Consider the following 20208-nt stretch of genomic DNA (forward strand, 5'->3'; position numbering starts at 1 on the left):
GGTCTAAACCTCGGTTCAGACTGATGATCAAAAAAGTACGATGTTAAACTTTGGTAAGAAAAAATATGATGTAAACTTGAGTAAAAAATAGTTGGATGTCACAAAGTGTGACAACGGTAAGAATATATATATATATATATATATAAAATTTTTTTTTGTTTCTTAACACTTGGTTCTGTTAAGTGATTTTTTGGTTGTTAAGGCAAAAATTGAAAAAGTAATTCAGATGATTGATAGATAATAAGTAAAATAGTGAGCACCAGTACTTGATTACGCAAGCACACGTATAATAAAAGAGATAAAATAAAACAAAAAGTAAAGAAAAATAAAGTCTTGTTCCAAATTTGGAAGGTTGTCGAATTGGTGTTAATGTTGATAATAATGTGTAAAAATAAAAAATAAAAAAAAGGAGACGAGAACAAGTCTGTGAGATTTCTTTTTATTTAAAAGATGATTAAAAAAGAGACAAAGTATCTACACAAAGAGTTTTGCTGGTCTTATATATAAGTACGTAGTGAGTGATACGTAATACTGGTATCATCATACTATATTTATGATTGGTGATCAAATTTTATTTTTGTTTTTGTTTTTTTTTTTTTTTTCTGTTTTGGTTTGTAATACTGTTATACAGGGCGTATAATCTTATTAGTATTTTATTTTTTCATTGATGTGATGTTATCTTCATATGTGTAATGATTCATTATATTAGTTGCCCTGGAACGTTTATACATTGATTTATATCTTTCTTGATAGTATCAAAAGAACAGGAGCATATAACTTTCGAAGTCCGTACTTTTATTTTTTTTTTATTTTTTAGATATGCGATAATTTTTATTTTCTTTTTATTTCTTTCCTTTCTTTAAAACAATTTTAGTTATAGTATATCAATTACTAGTCTTTAGTCGTTATATTTTTATTTAATAAAACTTTTATTTTTATTCCAACTACTTTGTTACACGTCAATGTAATTGATTCCTTCTTACAATGTATTTTTTTATTCTTTGTTTGTGAATGCATTCTTTAGTTTTATTTTACGCATATCGTTATGGAATACGCTGATACGACAATCCTTGGCAGTTAATTTGAAAGGTTGGTTTGGACGAAGAAACGGATACGCCCAATTGTCAGATGCCATTTTGGGCCATTTGTCTGTTTTTTCAGTATCTGCTTTAGATACTTCATTTGAAACGATGTCGTCAGTTACTTGGTCAGGAACAAACAGTTGCTGCGTGTCGATTACTTGATTGTTAATCACCGTATGGAGGTCAAGAGTGAATGGGTCTAACATGGTGGAAAATTCCTTAGTGTTCACCTGGGGAGCAGAAGAATCGGTAATCCACGAAGAATTTACAAGACTTTGATCCAGAGGCAAGAAGTCATCAAGGGAAGTATTATTAATGGATGTCATCATTATGTTTGTTTTTCTTATACGTCTCGTTTTTTTTTTTTTTAATAATTTTTTTTTTTTCAACAGATGATTGATTATTTAAAATGTTTATAGTGAGCACCAGTACTTGATTACGCAAGCACACGCATAAGAAAAGAGATAAAACAAAAAAGAAAAGTAAAGTAGTGAAATAAAGAACAAAGTGAGCCAATCAAAAATGATAATCCACAATAGAATCAAGTAGGGATAAAAAGTAAAGATTTATTTAAAAAAATAATAATCAAATTAACTGAAAGACTAAAAAAAAAAAAAAAAAAAAAAAAAGGAAAAAGTTGGGCTATTTATACTCTTTTTGTTGGATGGACAGAGGGTGAAGATTTTGGAAAATACGAAAAGATAAAATATATGATGGAACTAAATCACTGAGATAAAAAAAAAAAAAAAGGAAAAAGGTAGAAAAATCGTATCTAAAAAAAACTTTTTTTATTTATTTTTCTTTTTTATACGACAACCCACGCCCCAAATAAAAATGGTCCCCATTTTATTTTCTTTGTCCAGGTATCCCTGCGTTTTACTTTCTTGACGAAGGAGTATTCCATAGCGGAAGGCATTACATCCCCCAACAAGCGATGAAGAAAACGATTGCGTTCCTTTACACATCTTTGACGACTAATGTTATCTGTTGGTGGTTCCAGGTGATCATGTAACAGATTGATTACAAGGGGAAAAAAGGAGGTTTCCATTGTCGTATATCTTCGATGATTTTCTTATCCATGGCCTTTTTTTGGTTTTCTTGAGAATGCGATGATTGATTGTTTAAAATGTTTATAGTGAGCACCAGTACTTGATTATGCATGCACGCGTATAGGAAAAGAGATAAAATAAAAAAGAAAAGTAAAGTAGTAAAATAAACACCAAATTTGAAAGAAATACGAAGTTCCTAGTCTGACTTCAAAAAAAGGGGTTGAGCCAATCAGAGAGAATAATCCACAATACAGTGAAGTAGGGCTGTTAAGATCTTTTTTTATTAAAAAAAAAAAAGATGATTATATTGATTGAAGAAAAGAAATGAAAATGAAAATGAAAAAAAAAAAAAACTAATACAAGTTGATGTGAAATAAAATTATAGTGATATAAATACTGCCTTTTTGGGGCCAGAAAAGTTTATTATTAGTAAAGTATATAAAAAAAAATCATAACAAAAAAAAATATACTTACTAGACAGGTCTAGCGGAAATAAGAAAATAAAAGATAATTTGTACTTGATAATAATAAATATAATTTTTTTTTGATTAAGGTGATAATGGTAAAGAAAAAGGATAATTGAATTTAATATTCGAAGAGAGGTAGTAAAAAGGAATAAGTGAAATTTCAAGAAAAAGTAAAAAAAAAATTCAATCACCGTATCACATACATAATTCTTTTTGACTTCCCACGCCCATCAAGAAGATGGTCTCCATCGTATATTGTCCTCAAAAACAGTCTCAACGTATTATTGGGCATGTTGTGTCGAAGCAGTTGGCGTATCCATTCATCTCTTTCCTTGGAGCATACGTGTCGCGTTTCTCTGTTGTGGGAGGATAAGTGAACCTTTTATGTATGGCATTCAAAGCGGTTGGTATCAGGTATTCTTCCTCTTGTTTTTGTATTTCATATTTCTGATCGTTAATCATTTTTATATGGTATACATAGGTGGGGATTGCCAACAGTAGCAAATCTTCTGCGTCCTTGACAGGCTGATTAGGATTCAGGAAAGGATGTATTATGAATTCATTTCGACTTGAAACAGGCCAGCTTTCTTCTGTTGTATCATCAAAAGGAGATTGTGTGTCGATGACTTGGTTACCAACAGTGATATGTAGTTCAAGCGTTTGCGGGTTCAAGAAGGTGTTAAGTGCTGTAGGCCAATCGGGACTCAAGTTGGATTTATTCAAGGTATAAAGAGAAGTGTTGTTCATTTCGATTGATGATGAATAAAAAAAATTTTTTTTTGATGATGGCTTATAAAGTTTTTTTTTTTTTTTTTTTTTTTTTTTTTTTTTTTTTTGGTAGATCATCTCCATTTGTTCGTTCAAAGGATTGATTCCAGGAAACATCAGACACATGATACAAATTGAGTCAGTTACGATGCACCACGTTTTTTAGGTTTTTGGATCAGCAGCTTGATATGATTTAATGAGACAGTTGCCAAGTGTTTGATGCACGGTGTAGATTCCATAAGAGTATTTTATTGGTCCTTGTTTTAGTTGTTTGGTAGGTGTACAATGTTACAGGTAAAATATTGGTCCCACGCTTTTTTTTTTTTTTTTTTTTGTTGTTGTCTTTCGAACAATCCTTATCTTTTTTATTATTATTATTATTATTTGCAAATTAGTGATGATGATGATGTTGTTTTTGGTAAAAGAAAAAGTAAGTAGTAAAGAGAAGAAAAGAATAAAAGGGGATGATCCCTTAACTAATAAAATTTGAGTTCACTGAGAGTCAAATACTCCTTTTTTTCATGAGCATAACAGTTACTTTTCTTTCTTTTCTTTCAATTGACTTTTAGTATAGTCTATATACTTTTTTTATTCAATAAAGTTTTTTATTTTTATTTTTATTTTTACGCTCCTACTGCTGCACAGAGTACAAATGTACTTTTTTTACTTATGAATGCATTCATTTTATTTTATACATATCCTGATTTATTTACGCAAAGGCTTTGGAAGTAGTGGGCGCACATTCTACAATTTGATAGAACAAAAACAAATGTTTTCGATAATTGGTGTCACTTGAAAAGAGAATGATCGCTGATAAGGCTTGTTCTTCATAAACTTTAATTTTAGAATATGATCATGATCTAACTTGTAGAAAAGGATTATAGATACTATTAAATTTATTCAATGCTTATATTTGAAATATTTCTAAGGTGCGTTAACGTATCCTTTTTTTTCCTTCTTTTTCTTCATCTTACTCTTAGTATAAGGACAGGACAAAGGAAACATATATATATTTTGTATAAAAAAAAAAGACAAAGTATCTACACTTTTGAACTTATTTTTATATATCTCTTTATATACGCCTTTTTACGTGCTACTGTACATAGTTGGTGTTACGGTATTTTATTTTGATGACCACATTTTTGTTTTTATTTTATTTTATTTTATTTTCATAAAGTATAGTTCTTTACTTTTCTAAACTTTTTATTTTCAAAAACAAATCTGGATCATGCTACGCATTGTAAGCGCGTTCTTTTTTTTAATACTGATGCATTGATAGTGAAAACCTTAAAAACAGTGTTCCTGAAAAAGGTATTGTAGCGGTTGATACTCCGATGAATCATCTTCTTTCGATGAGGGGATGTTATTAAACTTCCCTGTTCAAATGTGGTTTGAGAATAGTTTTATTCGAATATATATGAAAGTAAACAGCCAAACTTTGATTTTTTTTTTTTTAGGATTAGTTGATCATTTTAATACTTTATATATACAATATCTACTTGTTGAATAATGATTCATTAGAGCAATTGTTGACATATCGACGCCAAGTTCCATGCTGGAATCGAAGCTCCGTCATTCTTCCACTTTCCCTTTTTAAGCTCTTTTTTTTTTTTTTTTTTTCTCTCTCTCTTTTCTCTCTCTCTTTTCTTTTTCTTTTTTTTTTTTCATTATATTGAATCTTATATTCCCTTTTAATATGACCAAAAGTACTTTACATTCTCAACTTTCAGAGGGTCAATTACAGACTTTGTCTTCAGTATTGGATACGTTTATTTGCAAGTTGGACGACAAGAATACGGAAAAGATGGTAGGTCATTTCCAGCGGATTGCTCCATTGACAATAACAGAAGACCAAGTTCGCACATTAGCCAAAGTGAGTGCCACCTCACTCTCTCAATTACATGACGATTGGCATGCAGTGGATGAAGCTTTGAGATACATTGAACTTGGCATGAACAAGGCCGACCAAGAAAAATTTCTCAAGATCTTACAGTGGTTATCTCAAGGTTCAACGATGGGATTGCTTTCTCAAGGAAAACATTGGACTGGATTTGCCGATCTCACACTCAAACAACGTGGTAAATTGATTACTGACTGGCAACACTCTCGATTTGCTATGCTACGATCTCTAGCTCGAGGATTGGCAGCGATTTCCATGAGAGTGACTTATTTTGCTCTTCAAGGCCAACCTCTCCATCAAATACTCGGGTTCCCTACCAAAGATCCTATTCGTAGTTTGCCTGATTATGTTCCTCCTCAAGGTCATTATCCTGAACGACTAGTCATGTTATCTTATGCCGAAGCTACTCAACCTGACTTGCATTATGATGTGATTGTGATTGGAAGTGGTGCTGGTGGTGGTGTCATTGCTGCTCAAGTGGCTAGTGCTGGCAAACGTGTTTTGGTGATTGAAAAAGGCAAGTATTATCATGAAACTGAATTTGATTTGTGTGAATCCAAAGGGTTTGAACAATTGTATGAAAAGGGTGGCGTCTTTCCTTCTTCTGATGGTTCTTTGGGTATGTTGGCTGGTAGTGTTTTTGGTGGATCTACTACTGTCAACTGGTCCGCTTCTTTGAAGGTAACACTTGCAAAATAAGAAAGAACCTTATTTCAATAAAATAACATTCTAATTTTTTTTTTTTTTTTTTTTTTTTACGAATCACATGCCTACTCAATTTTATTTTATCATATAGCCTCAACATTTTGTACGAGAAGATTGGGCAAAACAAGGTCTTACTTATTATACTTCCCCAAAGGTAAAAAAAAATATGGACCAATGAACATTCTATGTGTGTGTGGGTATTTTTCAATGGATATCGTTTACTAATAGGAAATCTTATTTGATAGTTTGCGGAGGATCTTGATCGTGTGTGTGAAAGAATAGGTGCAGAAACAAGTGGTATTCGTCACAACAAGCCCAATCAAATTTTAATCAATGGATGCAAGTAATGTGGGGGGACAAAAAAAAAACAACAAATAGTTTATTAATAACATCTTTTATATTCCAAACTAGGAAACTCGGGTATCACTATGATAATATTCCTCAAAACACAGGTGGAAAATTACATCCATGTCACTGGTGCTATACTGGATGTAAGGATGGTATCAAGAATGGAACAATGAATACCTGGCTTCGTGATGCGGCCCATCATGGTGCTCATTTCTTGGATCGTACTCGTGTATTGCGTGTGTTGACCGAACATGATCGGGCTATTGGTGTGGAATGTCTAATTCACAATTCTCAACAGAAAATTCGTATTCGTGCTGATCGTGTCGTTGTGTCTGCTGGATCATTACATTCACCTGGTGTATTGAAACGTAGTGGTTTGAAGAATCCCAATATTGGTCATCATTTACGTGTGCATCCTGTCTCTTTCTGTTCTGGCAAGATGGATTACGCTGTAGACACTTGGAATAGTTCTATTATGACTGCCATCAGTAATGTAGCTGAAAACTGTCAAGGTGATTATTATGGTGCCAAACTTGAAGTAGGTGGTGTTCATCCAGGTAATAAAGTTGAACTCTTTTTTTTTTTTTTATTTTTACCTTCATTTTTTTTTAATAGGTCTCTTCTCTAGTTTGATGCCATGGCGAGGTGCTAGAGAACATAAACAATTGATGTTGGAATATCGTAACTTTGTACCTCTTGTAGTACTTGTGCGTGATAAGGACTCGGTGGCATCGGTTAGTTATGATGAGCAAGGTGAAGTCATAGTGGATTTCAAGATTTCAAAGCATGATGCTAATTCTGTGATGGCTGGACTTGTTGCTGGTTACCGGGTACTTGTGGCAGAAGGGGCACGTGAATTGCATACTAGTGATCCTCGTATGCCTCCCTTTGTCTTTGAAGTTGGTGAAGAGGCTCATGTCAATCATCCTCGATTTATTGCCTGGTTAGATCAATTACAACGTTTTGGTATTCCTGAAGGTTTGGCTTCGGCACATTTGATGGGTTCCTGGTAAAGTATAAATTAAGGGAAAGAAAAGATCTGTCAATTTACTGATACTTTTTTTTTTTTTTTTAAAAAAAAAAAAAGTCGTATGGGTATTTCTCCAAAGAACTCTGTCGTCAATCCTTATGGTGAAACTCATGAAGTCAAACACTTGTTTGTTGCTGATGCTTCTGTTTTTCCCACTAGTACTGGTAAGATGTGATGATATGGAAAACAATCTAGTTTTTCTCATCATCTTTTTTTTTGTTTCTGATTACTATTTTTCTAGGTGTCAATCCAATGGTGTCTACTGAAGCTGTTAGCTATGGTATCGCTAAGCATGTTATCCATTCATTCAATATCTCCAAATTATAGGATCATCCCCACTATTTTTTTTTTTTTTTTTGTAGTTTTGTAGTATTTTCCTTTATCCATTGATTATTTTTTATTCCTCCCCGATACGATATCAAATAAAATGGTTTTATTGATGCTGGACGTTAGAAAATAGATGATTGAATAATGTCAGTTGAATGATGGGATGAATTGATTGATGAATAATGAATAATGAGTAATGAATGGTTGTTGATGCTTTATACAAGTGCGTCCCTAAAGTATTAAATATAATCACTTTTTTTTTTTCTCTCTCCCTCTTTTGTTATATCCTTTCAAACATCACGTCAAAAATAACAATGAAGTAATAGTCCCCAAATTTATTTTTATTTCTAAAAGTCAAGTACTAATAAATTACCAAACAATATATAAAAAAAACTAAACCAAGGGAGGACTAAACTATAACCTTTAGTTCATGGATTGGACCAAGTTGTTGATGAAGTGTTCACGGTCACCAGCAGCACCACCTTGGATGAAGTGGTTGAACTTGCGCTTGGGCCACATGTTGTTGGGGTTAGAGAGCTTGAAGGGCCACAAGAAGTTGTTAGCTTCACGGAAGTGGGGACCAACGGTAGCGATTTCGTGGATCAAATCTTCAACACAGATGATGTTGTACTTGCCAAGGGCCTTTTCAATGATGGCGTTATCAGAAAGAGCAATACGTTGCTTGTTGACCTTAGCATAACCACGCTTGTAGATCAATTCACGGATGGTCTTCAAGTTGGGTTCACCATAAGTAACATAAGGTTCAACCAATTGGAGCATTTGAGAAGTGGCCTTGTTGAGACGGACAAAGACACCATTGTTGATTTGCAACAAACGCAACAATTGAAGGACCTTACGAGGCTTGGGAGCAATGTTGTTGATACCACGGATACGAACAACGAAAACCAACTTGGGTTGAGCTTCAACATAGTAGTTACCAGAGGCCTTGGCTTGACGACGAAGACGGATTTGGTTACGTTCGTTGGCTTGGTATTCCTTTTGGTACTTGGCAGCACGGTTGAACAATTCACGACGCTTTTGGATCTTGGCCTATATATATATATAAAGAAATTAATATCATAGGTTTGTCACTCTTTCATTATCATTGATTTCACTATAAAAACATCATCGCGTATAAAAGCAATAAAGTCTAAAAAGTTTCCTCATCTTCAATAATATTCGATTTATTTACCTTGCGAAGTTCAGCCTTCTTGGCAGCAGTTTCAGCAGCAGACTTGGCAGCAGCAGCTTGCTTCTTCAAGAGAGTTTCGGGGACGAGAACGTCGTTGGTGGAAGGAACGTTGCTATCATTTAATAATAACAATAGATCAAACAAAAGATTAGTATATAAATGAAGGAGTAAGAGTTATTTATAACACGATAATAAATAGTAAATAAACAAGGAAATATTTTTAAGAAGAAGACTTACAAAGCGACCATATTTGCACCGTGAATTATAAAATAAAAGAGAAAGAAAGAGGCTTTATTTTTTTTTTTTTTTTGTCTTTTTCATACAATGAAAAAAAAAAAATTTTCAAGCCCGTCAGTAATGGTATACTGTGAGGGACAAAAATTAGACTAGGTGGCTTTGCCACGTTCATTTTCCGATCATCCCATCATTCATCCCACTTTTGCATAAGGCAAATTCATTCAATATTTGATAGTAACAAGATGATACTAAAAGAAAAAAAAAGACCTTTTTTTTTTATTTATTTATTTACATTTTTACTCTTGCTATTGATAAAAAGTGATGGATGGAAATTACATACAATACAAATTCACACGCCTGTTTATCCAATGTTTCATCAAATCCAAATCATCCACTAACTAACTAACTAATTAATGATTTAAATCTCTAGGTTGGAAAGAAGGATCAATTCTTGCTTTCACATGGGATCCAGCATTTCGAGAAATATTCATATCACGAGAAGCTTGATGACTACGCATGGCATTTTCTTGTCTTATTTGTTCTTGTTTTCTTTTTTCCATTTCTTCCATTTGTTGTTGATCTTCTTCAGATGATTCTATATCTTCTTCTGCAGATGCTGCTTTCTTGGCTTCAGATAATGAGGTACGTCGATGATTGGCTTGTTTTACACGCATACCTCCAACCATTTCTATTTAAAAAAAAGAAGGATCAATTTTCATCATCATCATCATCATCATCATCATCATACTTACGAGCAGGAGCATGTTCATTCAAAGCAGTTATTTGATTATTCATTTTTTGTAAGGTTATTTTTTTTTTTTAACGTTAGGAAAAAGAAAGAAGTTATAATGGATAGGAAATTCTCACACCATTGGCTTTTTATAGACAGGGTGGATAGTTATTCAAACTCCACAGTTCTTTTTACACTGCATGAATAAAAAAAAAATCTAACATAGTTCCCACACCTTTTTTTTCTTTCTTTCCATCATTATGAAACCTACTTAACCAATGATTTTCTTTAAAAAAAAAGAGCTCACATGACCATGGCACTGCCTCCCAAGTAACGGTTTCAGTAACTAGAAAGACGCCATTCAAGAAACACAGCAAATAGAACATGAACTGATTTTTTCTTTTCTTGAACCCCTGGAAACTGAGATAAGAGATTTAAATAATAGAGCCCATTTTAAAAATAGGTAAACCAGATGGTATCATCATCATCATCATTGTACTCATCAAGCAAACATTATTTTAAAATGAAAAGTAAATCATCCGCATTTTTTTTATTTTTATTTTTACGTGTATAATTAATGTAGACTGTTGAGTAAGGATCATGTTATTTTATTATCAGAGCAGATAGGAAGATAAGAGAGGAAAGGAAATGGGTATAATAAAAAAAGAGAAAAAAAAGATATAATGGGTAAAATAAGACTTGGCCAATTAATCACCGACAATATCAAATAATACTTCTACCATAGATTTTGTTTCCATTTGATAAATCATCCTCTTCCAGACATTCCGCCGAACAAGCTCTGGGTAATGGCTCCAAGTTCATAACCTTTAGGGCGACCATCACCATTACTACCACCAGGAGATGCATCACTGAGGCTCATATCCCCAACTAAGCTCTGGCCAATGGCTCCAAGTGCATAACCTCTAGGGCCACCATCACCATTACTTCCAGCACGAAATGAACCACCGGAGGCCATATCCCCAAACAAGCTCTCGACAACGGATGCAATTCCAGGATCACCCTCGCGCTTTTCATTGGATATGATATTATCATTTGTTAATGCCATTGGAGCAGAGTATGCGCCAGCCAAACAAGAAGCTACAACGAAGAGAATAAGTTTGACCATGAGGATGATGTTTGTAATACGTGTAGATTATGATCGGATGAGGAGAAATAAGTGTAAAAGAACAAAAAAAAAAAAGATGGGATTTGGTTCTTTTATATACAAGATCAAAGGAAATAAGGAGGGGAAGAGGAAAGGAGGAGAACAAGAAATCTTCAAGAAGCTGACGCCACAGTAACTGATTATCATAACAAATGCCGATCCCCAAACCAATGAAGAGGTATAAGGAGGTGGAATGGCATACTTCCTTAACAAAACATTATGTTTTCCTTCATCAATTACTAACCTTACAGATGCATCACAGACTCGTCCTTATACATGCATCATTTGTTATCATCACCGTTATCTCTATAACTTTTCTATATTTTCACTATCATCGCCATTACCAGTATGATCATCATCCATGTCGTCGCCATTGACAGTATCCTTGATAGGTACCATTGTCATTATGGAGAGGAAGAGTGTTAAATCTCAGTCTTTTTTTAAAAAATACGATCTTTACTCCCATACTTCTTTTTTTTTTTTCTTTCCAGTATTTTATTCCATTGGTAATTTGCAGAATAGTATTAGCTAATAGTCATCCAACCATCTATCATTCGTTACTATTCATCACCGTAGGTGATATCGTTGTCAGAGTCATCATCATTGTGATCATTAAGCAGACATTATTATAAAATGAAAAGCAAATTATCCGCATAATCTTTTTTTTTTTTTTTTTTTTTTTTTTTTTTTTTTACTTGGCATAATCAATGTCGATAGTAAAGATCAAGTTATTTAGGGCAGGTAGGACGACAAAGGGAAAAGGAAAATACAAGTGAGTATAATAATAAACAGATGCATTATTCACCGACAATATCAAATAATATTAAGTCCAGGGGTTTTATTTCCACTTGATCAATCACTCTTTTCCAGATATTCCATCAACCCATGGAAGCTTAACTTGGTAAAGTCATTCTACCGAATAAAATAGAATAATAAAAAAAACCTCTTTATAGTACTTATTTATAGTTATCCGTTTGACTTTTTTTTTTCCTATCTCTCAAACATTCGACTTGTTTCTACAATCTTTTTTTTAATCATTAATTAGTATTTTTATTGTGTCAGATTTTAGAAAATTCCTACTACCTTTAGAATTAAATAAAAAAAAATAAAATAAAAAAAATTACACTATCTTTTGATTTATTTGTTATTTTACTTTTCGATTAATCTGATTTTTTTTTTATATATTGGTGCAACTATTACTTCTGACGATATGAAAGAAGAACTAAAAGATATAATTGGTAAACATATTGTATATACCTATGGTGATTTAGGTAAATATGAAGCATACTATCAATCTGAAGATGTAGTTGTTTATGCTATACATGGAGGACCTATGAAAGGCAGATACAATTATGTAAAAGCTTATTATCAAAAAATTAGAGATAATCTATTTAACGTATCTTGGGTTGAAGAAACTGGTACAATTGTAACAACAACTGTTGATCTTGATCAAAAAAGGGTCCACGGTTTTATCGCATTCAGTCAAGGGCATTGGGAAAATAATGAAGATGCACATGGTGATAAAAGAAATATGAAAGATTTAGAAAGATGGAGAAAATTGTCTAAAATAGGTGATCATACTACTAGACATATACATTTGGATGAGGCGCATATTATTGACATATTTGAAGGTCCAGGCGATTTAAAACAAGTTACAAATGATATGCTTTTTTTTTAACATCAATTAAAAATAAAATAAATAAATAAATTATAAATATTATAATCAAATGTATAATCTTATGGATTGTTTTTTTTTTAATTGTCTAATTCTTTTCTATACTGAAAATCTGCAGGAATCTACCACAGAAGTTGATTATCATAACAAATATCGATCATCGAATTAATGAAGAGAAATATGACAAAGGAGATGGGTTGGCATACTTCTTTAACACAATATCTTTTATATATATATATAATTATAGCCAGTAAATCATTTGTTCTCATACGTATTCTTCTTCATCATTTACTGTCCTTACAAATGAGAGTGATCATCCTCATATAAAAGTATCAAGCTATCATCCTTTTATAACTATATTAATAATAAATCATCATCACCACATTTTTCATTGTTATTATCACTATTGATAACATCATATAGATAGGACGCACTTAATCATTACACAAGTAGGTTAAATCTCAGCTGGCTATTACTCTTCTTAAAATACGAATTTTCTTTTTCTCACACTTTCCTTTTTTTTTTTTTTTTTTTTTTTTTGTATGTTTTCTGTTTTTAAAAGAACTTTTCAGACCATGTCCTCTACAACATCTCCACTAAGTCCATCAGCTCCTTTTCGATTAGCTCTTATTCAAGTCGCCATTACTGCTGATAAGGCTAACAATTTGAAACATGCCAAGTCCAAGATTTTGGAAGCTGCTAAGAATGGTGCCAATGTGGTTGTTTTACCTGTAACATATTCACAAAAGAACATATATATATCAATGGAAACTTAACTTTTATATATATATCTATTTCTAGGAATGTTTCAATTCTCCCTATGGTTGCGATTATTTTCCAAAGTATGCCGAAGATTTGAATGATAGTGAATCTATCAACATGTTATCCTCTGCAGCCAAGGTAATAAATAAAATATGCTTGTGTAAGGATGACTCACTTTACATTCTATAGGAAGCTAGTGTGTATTTGATTGGTGGATCCATCCCAGAACGTAGACAAGATAAGATTTATAATACCCTGACGGCCTATGACCCTACTGGCAAGATGATCGCTGTTCATAACAAATTGCACTTGTTTGATATTGATGTACCTGGGAAAATAAAATTCAAGGCAAGTTGATAGAATATATAATATTAAAAAAAAAAAAAAAAAAAAAAGAGAGAGACTTACTTTTGATCAATTGAAAATAGGAAAGTGATACTTTGACACCTGGCAATAAATTAACCCATGTGAATACAAGTAAGAAGAAATATATAAATAATAAAAAAAAGGGTTATAAATCATATTGTGTATATCTTTTTTTTTATTTATTATTATTATTATTATTGATTTTAGGATATGGTAAAATTGGTGTTGGGATTTGTTACGATATTCGATTCCCTGAAATGGCAACCGTGGCAGCAAGAAAAGGATGTGTAGCAATGATTTATCCTGGCGCATTCAACATGACAACTGGACCACTTCATTGGGAATTATTGCAACGAGCACGAGCTATGGATAATCAGATTTATGTGGCTGGTTGTGCTCCAGCTCGAGATGTAAATGCTTCTTATCATTCTTGGGGTCATTCTACCGTAGTGGATCCAAAGTAAAAAAGGACAAACAATTATCATTAATCAATCAATCTCATCTTTTTTTTTTTGTGTGATGATTTAGGGGAACGGTGATTGCTACTTGTGAAGAAGAAGAAACCATTGTGTATGCTGATGTGGATCCAAATGAAGTGACATCCATTCGGGCCAATATTCCTCTCTATTCTCAACGTCGATTTGATGTTTATGGTGATGTAGCTGAAACTGTGGTAGTAGATGATGAAGGCAATGGAACCAAAAAGAATTAATTTAAATTAGATAGATTATTCCCCCCTCCGTTAGTTACTGTTTTTGAATAAAACATATTTTTTTTTTTGGGTATCTAAAAGTGATGCTTATTTTTGATTTGATTAGTTGTATGTTATTTTTTTTTATTGCAGTTTTACTGGATATGGAGTTTAGCGGATGTTTGAGAAATTCAGGATAAGTATATTATCCAATGAATTTGATTTTCTGATCACTTTTGCCTCTGAACCGGAGAAACAAAAAAGTGGGAAGAGAGTGGGGGACAGTGTTAATGTCTATATATGGAATGTAGAACCAGAAAAGGAGAATACTTGCCCCACATCATACATCATCATAAGGTAGTAATCGGGTATAAGGGAGGTTCATGTGGAGACAACTACATAATATCGGGATTTTCACTTCTTTATTCACTACTTTTTTTTTTCTACTGGTGCATTCTTTCCCGTGATTTTAAAGAAAAAGGAAAGTAAGCTGGGTTCCAAAACGTCACTAAAATAATAAAAAGGCGGGGTAAAAAAAAAGTATAAAAACTATCTCTCTTTTCCTCTTCTTTTTTGTGTACACCTTACTTTTTTTTTTTTTGTATATAACATATACCATATATATATTCATGACATTATTTCGTGGTAATTTATTCTTATATTGTGTTGCCTGTTTTGCTTCTATTGGTCAATTCTTATTTGGCTGTAAGTTACTTATTTAAAATCAAAAAATAAAAAAAAAACTAATATTTTATATATATATATATAGATGATCAAGGGGTTTTATCAGGAATTTTGGTAAATGAAAGTTGGTTAACAGAATTTAATCATCCTAATGATACGATACAAGGTATGGTGGTCAGTGTGTTCTTACTTGGTGCTTGGGTGACATCTTATCCTGCTAGTTGGGTCATGGATCAATTTGGTCGCCGATCTACTATCTTCTCTGGTGCCATCGTCTTTATTATTGGTGGCGTTCTACAAACTGCTGCTATCAATATGCCTATGCTTATGATCGGTAGAATATTGAGTGGATTTGGTATTGGCTTTTTGTCTACTGTGTTACCTGTCTATACTGCTGAATTATCTCGTGCTCATAACGTAAGTTCCTTATTTTATATCAAAACCAAATATATATACTTATTTTTTTTTTTTTTTTTTGGTTATAGAGAGGAACAGTGACTGTAATGGGAATGGCAATCAAGTAAGTTGTTATTATTCAAATTTTCTCTCTTTTTTTTTTTTTTCCTTCTTAACACTTACCTTTTTTTTTTTTTTAAAAAAAAAAAGTATGTTTGGTTATCTTTGTTCTTGTTTTGTGGATTATGGTGCTTCCTATATTGATTCGGAATGGTCCTGGCGACTTCCTTTACTATTACAATGTGTATTCGCTGTGATCTTGGCATTGGGTACCTATTTATTACCTGAATCTCCTCGATATTTGATCAACAAGGATAATCATAAAGCTGCCCTGAAAGTATTGACTGATATGTACGATGAAACAGCTGATCATCCAGATGTGCAGGATGAATACAATGGTATCACTTCAGCTGTACATTATGAACGTACTATGGGAACACCAACATGGATGGAAATGTTTACTACTTATCGTAAACGATCTTTTATTGGTATTGCTGTTCAAGCTTTAGGCCAGCTTTGTGGAATCAACATCGTCACCGTAAGCATTAAAAAAAAAACAAAAAAGATTTGGTATGAAAATAAATACTTATCCCTTTTTTTTTTTTTTTTTAGTACTATGCTCCAAAAATGTACGAAAGAGTGTTAGGACCTGGTAGAGCATCTATTTTATTCAGTGGATTTACAGCATTAGCTTACTTTGGTGGAGCAATTGTATCAACATTATTGGTGGATCGTGTAGGTCGACGACCATTATTCATGACTGGCAACTTTTTCATGGTCATCTGGTTAGTAATCATGGCAGTGTTCAACAAGGTCTCATTAGGTGAAACGTCTGCAATATTGGTGATTGCCTTCACAATGATTTATGTAGCAACATTTGGTGCTTCATGGGCGTGCACAGACTGGCTGTATCCTGTAATTGCGTTTTTCTTTTTGATAGAATCAAGTGATACTAATTACTTTTTTTTTTTTTGTTATGTAGGCGGAACTCTTTCCATTGCGTGCACGGGCTAAAGGTATGAGTTTAGCAGTAGGATCCAACTGGATTAGCAACTTTTGTATTGGATTATGGACCCCTCCGATGCTGGCATCCATTGGGTTTGGTACATATGTCTTTTATGCTGCATTCAACGTTGTGGCCTTCTTTACTGTCTACTGTTTCTTTGTGGAAACAAAGGGGAAAAGCTTGGAAGAAATCGATGCCTTATTTGGTGATATCAATCATGCTCACGTGGAAGATATCTTGGGTCCAAGCAAGACAGCTATAAACTCTTTTAATGATGATGATCGGAACGAAAAGAAGGAATTATCTGTCTAGGATCTCGAACATCAACAAGTTTAGTTAGTTAGTTTTAGTTTTACTTATTGTATTTTTATATATTTGGAATATATGATCACACTTTGATGGTGATCAAAATAACTTGATAATAATAAAAAATTGAATATTGGATAATAGTTTAGATAATCGATAAAATAAACTCTAGATGAGGATTCAAAAGAATAAAAGTATATCAGAAAAATAGAATCATTGTAACAAAGTAATTGGAATAAAATAAACGGATGGAAGGATATGATTCTTTTTTTTCTTATATGTACTAGATTTTTGTTTCATCCCTTATTCTCATTCGATCACCAGATCATGTTTTTGTTTATTTTTAGTTTATATAAATTCTTATTGGTTACTTCTGGAGGGTTCTATTGATATCATAGATAACCATCATCATTATGAATTTATCATGATCATTGTTTATCATTGCAGTAGTTGATAGATCCTGCAAATTCCAAAGTCCGTTCCTTTTTTTTTTTCTTTGTTATATATCATGTCAGTTTGTTTTTCTTTTTCTTTTTCTTTTCTTTTTTTTTTTTTTTTGTGTTGGCTATATAATTTTAGTATGTCATTAGTCCGTCTTTAATCATTATACTTTATTCCAACTACTTGGTTACATGTCAATGTAATTGATTCCATCTTCCGTTGTATCTTCTTTTTGAATGCATTCTTTTTATTTTACGCGTATATTTTATAAGTACCTGCGCTCTATCGTGAAATGTCGTCAGCTCATCTTGGTCGGGTCATTTGTAAGGTTACCATTTGAAAAAAGTAATTATCCTTATTATCATAACCAGTAACAGTAACAAAACTTTTTGAAGCCTTGCAATTCATTGAAGCTTACAACAGTAATCAAGTTCAAGTGGCATCCAATGTTCAAGTTGAAGCAACAAAATCCTGGGCCTATCTAGTGGTGAAAGACAATGATGCTACTCGAAACCTTGGACGACGGCAAAATCACGACTTGTGCGACGTATTGTGGATGCTGTCAATAGAGAACAACCTTTCGTGCAAGAAGTGGCTCCTCCTGTACATCATGATTCTTTACAACCATTCCATTGATAGTTTAACGAAAGATATGCCTGACGATCAACTGGAATTGATGATTCTATTGTTAGAAGATTCCAAGGATAGGCCAATGAAATAGCTCTAGTTATCTCTGCCAAGGCTTTATTTATTTTTATTTTATTTATCATGTTTCTTTTTTCAAATCTTTTTTTATTCATGCTTTGACCCTAAAAAATAAAAAAGATTTTTTGCAAGATGGATGGATGTCCCTTAGTGGCTGACTAAAACAATGGATCTTCATCGTAATAACAACTCCTGCTGGCTACCCTATGGTGATCGTGGAATGAAGGCCAACGTCCGAATGAAGGTAATTATCAACACATATGCATCTCTTTATTTTTTGAAAACTCGGTTTTTGACTTTTTTTTTATTCTCATATATTTGCTGAAGGCCATCCGCACATTGAATGATCAATTGAAAACATCATCATCCATTGCCAAGTCTCTAAGATGTCCTAAATGCAGAAAGAGCAAAAGAAGTCTCATTCCACGGGTAGATAATCCAATCAATCAACAAGAACGAGGCGAAGGTGGACAAATCATATGATCCTTTTCTGTAGCTACTGCCGATCCAAAAAGCCAATTGGACAATTTATCAAAGAGAACAAGTACTCGACAAAGTGCGCCGGTTGCCGCGAAAAAGTATCAAGGTAATTATCATGATTCGTCTAGCATTCTTGATTATATCTGATTGTGTTTTTTTTTTTTTTTTTTTTTTTTTTTTTTTTTTTTTAGTAGTAGTATATCAAGAGTTTGCCTGTAAGTATAAATTGGTGGGAAAGTAATCACAGAAATAGGTAGGAACTTATATTTTTTGTTATTGGTAGAAATACACCGATACTATGGCACATTTAACCGACCTTGCCTCTCGATTACGCTACCGTGATCAGGAACATGAGGATCGATATATAAAGGCTCACAAAGGGAAGGTTCCTGAAGGTCTACTTGATGAACTGTTTGTGTCGGGAAAGACAGAAGATATTTTGACGGGACTATTGGAAGTAGTAGAACCAACTTGCTACTTGTGCGGTACTGATTTGACGTGGTTGCCGAACCAAGGTATCCTCGGTGGCTCTCTCCAACGAATCAATCCAAATTATGGTTATGTATCCTGGAATGTAGTAAGCTCCTGCCGCCCATGCAACTTGTAAGTTAATATTTTTTTTTTAAAAAAAAATTCTTATTATTATAATCAGTGACACTTTTTTTTTTTTTTTTTTTTTTTTTTGATAGCCTCATGAATGACCGTATGCCCGATGCTCAACTGGAATTGCTGGGAATTTTGTTAGAAGAGAAGGGTGATTATTCAGATGGGGCGTTGACGGAAGAAGACATACAACATTTGACCGATAGACACAAGGCTATGAAGGCCCGCTCTTTGAAACGTGGTTTGCCGTGCATGACGCTTTCACAGCTTTTGAAGGTGGCAACCGACAACAAGAAAATCTGTTGCATACCTGGTGTGTGGGGTGAATGGACCATCAATTCTTCGCTCTTTTTTATCAGTTGACAGAACCGATTCCTCAAAGGGGTATGAAGTAGACAATATCGGAATAAGGGCTCGTTTGTATGAATTTGGCGAAGAACATAGAGGATTTCAAGACCTGGTTCGCCAATTTGAAAGATCATCATGAAGTGGCAATGGATCAAGAATACTATCGATAATCACATCAACATATCCTCCTTCATGAGGTAGCTTAGATCAATTCGTCCTGGATTACGTTGGATCATTCTTTTAGACAAAGTTCCTAAATAAACTCAGGTAAAGAAAATGAAAAAATTGAATAAAGAAATTTGTTAACTGAATATCCACTTTCTATCATAGCCGCACGATTTGTCAAGTACAGCAGCACTTCCAGAAATGAAAGTCATAGTGTCATATTTTATTTTTTTTTTAGTATGACTATTTAATTTTGTTTTTATAATAAATCATTTTATTGATCACTTTTTGATTTGTTTGTTATATTTATTTATGATTGCTTGTCAAGTATATTTTGGTTTATATTACTGCTTTTGTGATTATCGTGATCGTAATCCTTGAGACATAACTTCCTTCAAGCACAAGCAAGATACGTATCAATTTCAATTCACTAAAAGAAAAAAAAAATATCTCAGTAATTTTTTTTTTTTTTTTTTTTTTTTTTTTTGTAAACATGACTTCGTCGTAATGAGAGGCAGTA

At 33.0% G+C, this 20208-nt stretch overlaps 10 protein-coding genes across 10 annotated transcripts; 6 read left to right on the forward strand and 4 right to left on the reverse strand.

Moving 5' to 3' along the window:
- Nucleotides 1–2626: 2626 nt before the first annotated feature.
- BX664DRAFT_342150 (uncharacterized protein) lies at nt 2627–3419 on the reverse strand. The gene has a single exon (XM_051547099.1). It carries the CDS (start codon nt 3343–3345, stop codon nt 2872–2874), a length of 474 nt encoding a protein of 157 aa, XP_051396761.1. The 5' UTR covers nt 3346–3419; the 3' UTR covers nt 2627–2871.
- Nucleotides 3420–5062: 1643 nt separating this feature from the next.
- BX664DRAFT_376799 (uncharacterized protein) lies at nt 5063–7676 on the forward strand (the record flags this gene model as incomplete). The annotated part of the gene is made up of 7 exons (XM_051548741.1): nt 5063–5947; nt 6063–6125; nt 6217–6314; nt 6383–6876; nt 6935–7328; nt 7407–7513; nt 7591–7676. The coding sequence occupies 7 exons, from the start codon at nt 5063–5065 to the stop codon at nt 7674–7676; spliced, it is 2127 nt and encodes a 708-aa protein (XP_051396762.1).
- A 315-nt stretch (nt 7677–7991) lies between these two features.
- On the reverse strand, nt 7992–9178 carry BX664DRAFT_388983 (ribosomal protein L30, ferredoxin-like fold domain-containing protein). Its single transcript, XM_051549511.1, has 3 exons — nt 9106–9178; nt 8869–8980; nt 7992–8726 (listed from the first exon to the last, which is right to left on the reverse strand). The coding sequence occupies exons 1-3, from the start codon at nt 9114–9116 to the stop codon at nt 8100–8102; spliced, it is 750 nt and encodes a 249-aa protein (XP_051396763.1). The 5' UTR covers nt 9117–9178; the 3' UTR covers nt 7992–8099.
- Nucleotides 9179–9355: 177 nt separating this feature from the next.
- BX664DRAFT_362158 (uncharacterized protein) lies at nt 9356–9952 on the reverse strand. Its single transcript, XM_051548291.1, has 2 exons — nt 9858–9952; nt 9356–9793 (listed from the first exon to the last, which is right to left on the reverse strand). Exons 1-2 carry the CDS (start codon nt 9898–9900, stop codon nt 9516–9518), a joined length of 321 nt encoding a protein of 106 aa, XP_051396764.1. The 5' UTR covers nt 9901–9952; the 3' UTR covers nt 9356–9515.
- Nucleotides 9953–10378: 426 nt separating this feature from the next.
- BX664DRAFT_342160 (uncharacterized protein) lies at nt 10379–11004 on the reverse strand. The gene has a single exon (XM_051547100.1). It carries the CDS (start codon nt 10959–10961, stop codon nt 10602–10604), a length of 360 nt encoding a protein of 119 aa, XP_051396765.1. The 5' UTR covers nt 10962–11004; the 3' UTR covers nt 10379–10601.
- A 1206-nt stretch (nt 11005–12210) lies between these two features.
- Nucleotides 12211–12678, forward strand: BX664DRAFT_269574 (uncharacterized protein; the record flags this gene model as incomplete). The annotated part of the gene is made up of 1 exon (XM_051541059.1): nt 12211–12678. One exon carries the CDS (start codon nt 12211–12213, stop codon nt 12676–12678), a length of 468 nt encoding a protein of 155 aa, XP_051396766.1.
- Nucleotides 12679–13205: 527 nt separating this feature from the next.
- BX664DRAFT_342162 (carbon-nitrogen hydrolase) lies at nt 13206–14601 on the forward strand. The gene is made up of 6 exons (XM_051547101.1): nt 13206–13406; nt 13477–13575; nt 13627–13785; nt 13866–13914; nt 14011–14263; nt 14332–14601. Exons 1-6 carry the CDS (start codon nt 13218–13220, stop codon nt 14513–14515), a joined length of 933 nt encoding a protein of 310 aa, XP_051396767.1. The 5' UTR covers nt 13206–13217; the 3' UTR covers nt 14516–14601.
- A 522-nt stretch (nt 14602–15123) lies between these two features.
- BX664DRAFT_380841 (general substrate transporter) lies at nt 15124–17029 on the forward strand (the record flags this gene model as incomplete). Its single annotated transcript, XM_051548923.1, has 6 exons — nt 15124–15199; nt 15264–15595; nt 15664–15698; nt 15785–16172; nt 16247–16549; nt 16617–17029. The coding sequence occupies 6 exons, from the start codon at nt 15124–15126 to the stop codon at nt 16950–16952; spliced, it is 1470 nt and encodes a 489-aa protein (XP_051396768.1). The 3' UTR covers nt 16953–17029.
- A 650-nt stretch (nt 17030–17679) lies between these two features.
- On the forward strand, nt 17680–18108 carry BX664DRAFT_317933 (uncharacterized protein; the record flags this gene model as incomplete). The annotated part of the gene is made up of 2 exons (XM_051542776.1): nt 17680–17710; nt 17759–18108. The coding sequence occupies 2 exons, from the start codon at nt 17680–17682 to the stop codon at nt 18106–18108; spliced, it is 381 nt and encodes a 126-aa protein (XP_051396769.1).
- Nucleotides 18109–18729: 621 nt separating this feature from the next.
- On the forward strand, nt 18730–19891 carry BX664DRAFT_207603 (uncharacterized protein). Its single transcript, XM_051540150.1, has 2 exons — nt 18730–19175; nt 19262–19891. The coding sequence occupies exons 1-2, from the start codon at nt 18871–18873 to the stop codon at nt 19536–19538; spliced, it is 582 nt and encodes a 193-aa protein (XP_051396770.1). The 5' UTR covers nt 18730–18870; the 3' UTR covers nt 19539–19891.
- Nucleotides 19892–20208: the final 317 nt, after the last annotated feature.

Source organism: Halteromyces radiatus (assembly GCF_025201355.1).
Source record: "Halteromyces radiatus strain CBS 162.75 chromosome Unknown BX664scaffold_9, whole genome shotgun sequence".
Taxonomy (NCBI): domain Eukaryota; kingdom Fungi; phylum Mucoromycota; class Mucoromycetes; order Mucorales; family Cunninghamellaceae; genus Halteromyces; species Halteromyces radiatus.

Bases quoted from the DNA above. Each gene is read 5' to 3' on its own strand.
- BX664DRAFT_342150 (XM_051547099.1), bottom strand. From the start codon at position 3,345: ATGAACAACACTTCTCTTTATACCTTGAATAAATCCAACTTGAGTCCC.
- BX664DRAFT_388983 (XM_051549511.1), bottom strand. The intron at 8,727-8,868 runs GTAAATAAATCG...ATATATATATAG, and splicing joins AGAAGGCTGAACTTCGCAAG to GCCAAGATCCAAAAGCGTCG.
- BX664DRAFT_362158 (XM_051548291.1), bottom strand. From the start codon at position 9,900: ATGAATAATCAAATAACTGCTTTGAATGAACATGCTCCTGCTC. The intron at 9,794-9,857 runs GTAAGTATGATG...TTTTTTAAATAG, and splicing joins GAATGAACATGCTCCTGCTC to AAATGGTTGGAGGTATGCGT.
- BX664DRAFT_342160 (XM_051547100.1), bottom strand. From the start codon at position 10,961: ATGGTCAAACTTATTCTCTTCGTTGTAGCTTCTTGTTTGGCTGGCGCA.
- BX664DRAFT_342162 (XM_051547101.1), top strand. From the start codon at position 13,218: ATGTTTTCTGTTTTTAAAAGAACTTTTCAGACCATGTCCTCTACAACA. The intron at 13,576-13,626 runs GTAATAAATAAA...TACATTCTATAG, and splicing joins TGTTATCCTCTGCAGCCAAG to GAAGCTAGTGTGTATTTGAT. The intron at 14,264-14,331 runs GTAAAAAAGGAC...GTGATGATTTAG, and splicing joins TCTACCGTAGTGGATCCAAA to GGGAACGGTGATTGCTACTT.
- BX664DRAFT_207603 (XM_051540150.1), top strand. From the start codon at position 18,871: ATGGCACATTTAACCGACCTTGCCTCTCGATTACGCTACCGTGATCAG. The intron at 19,176-19,261 runs GTAAGTTAATAT...TTTTTTTGATAG, and splicing joins TCCTGCCGCCCATGCAACTT to CCTCATGAATGACCGTATGC.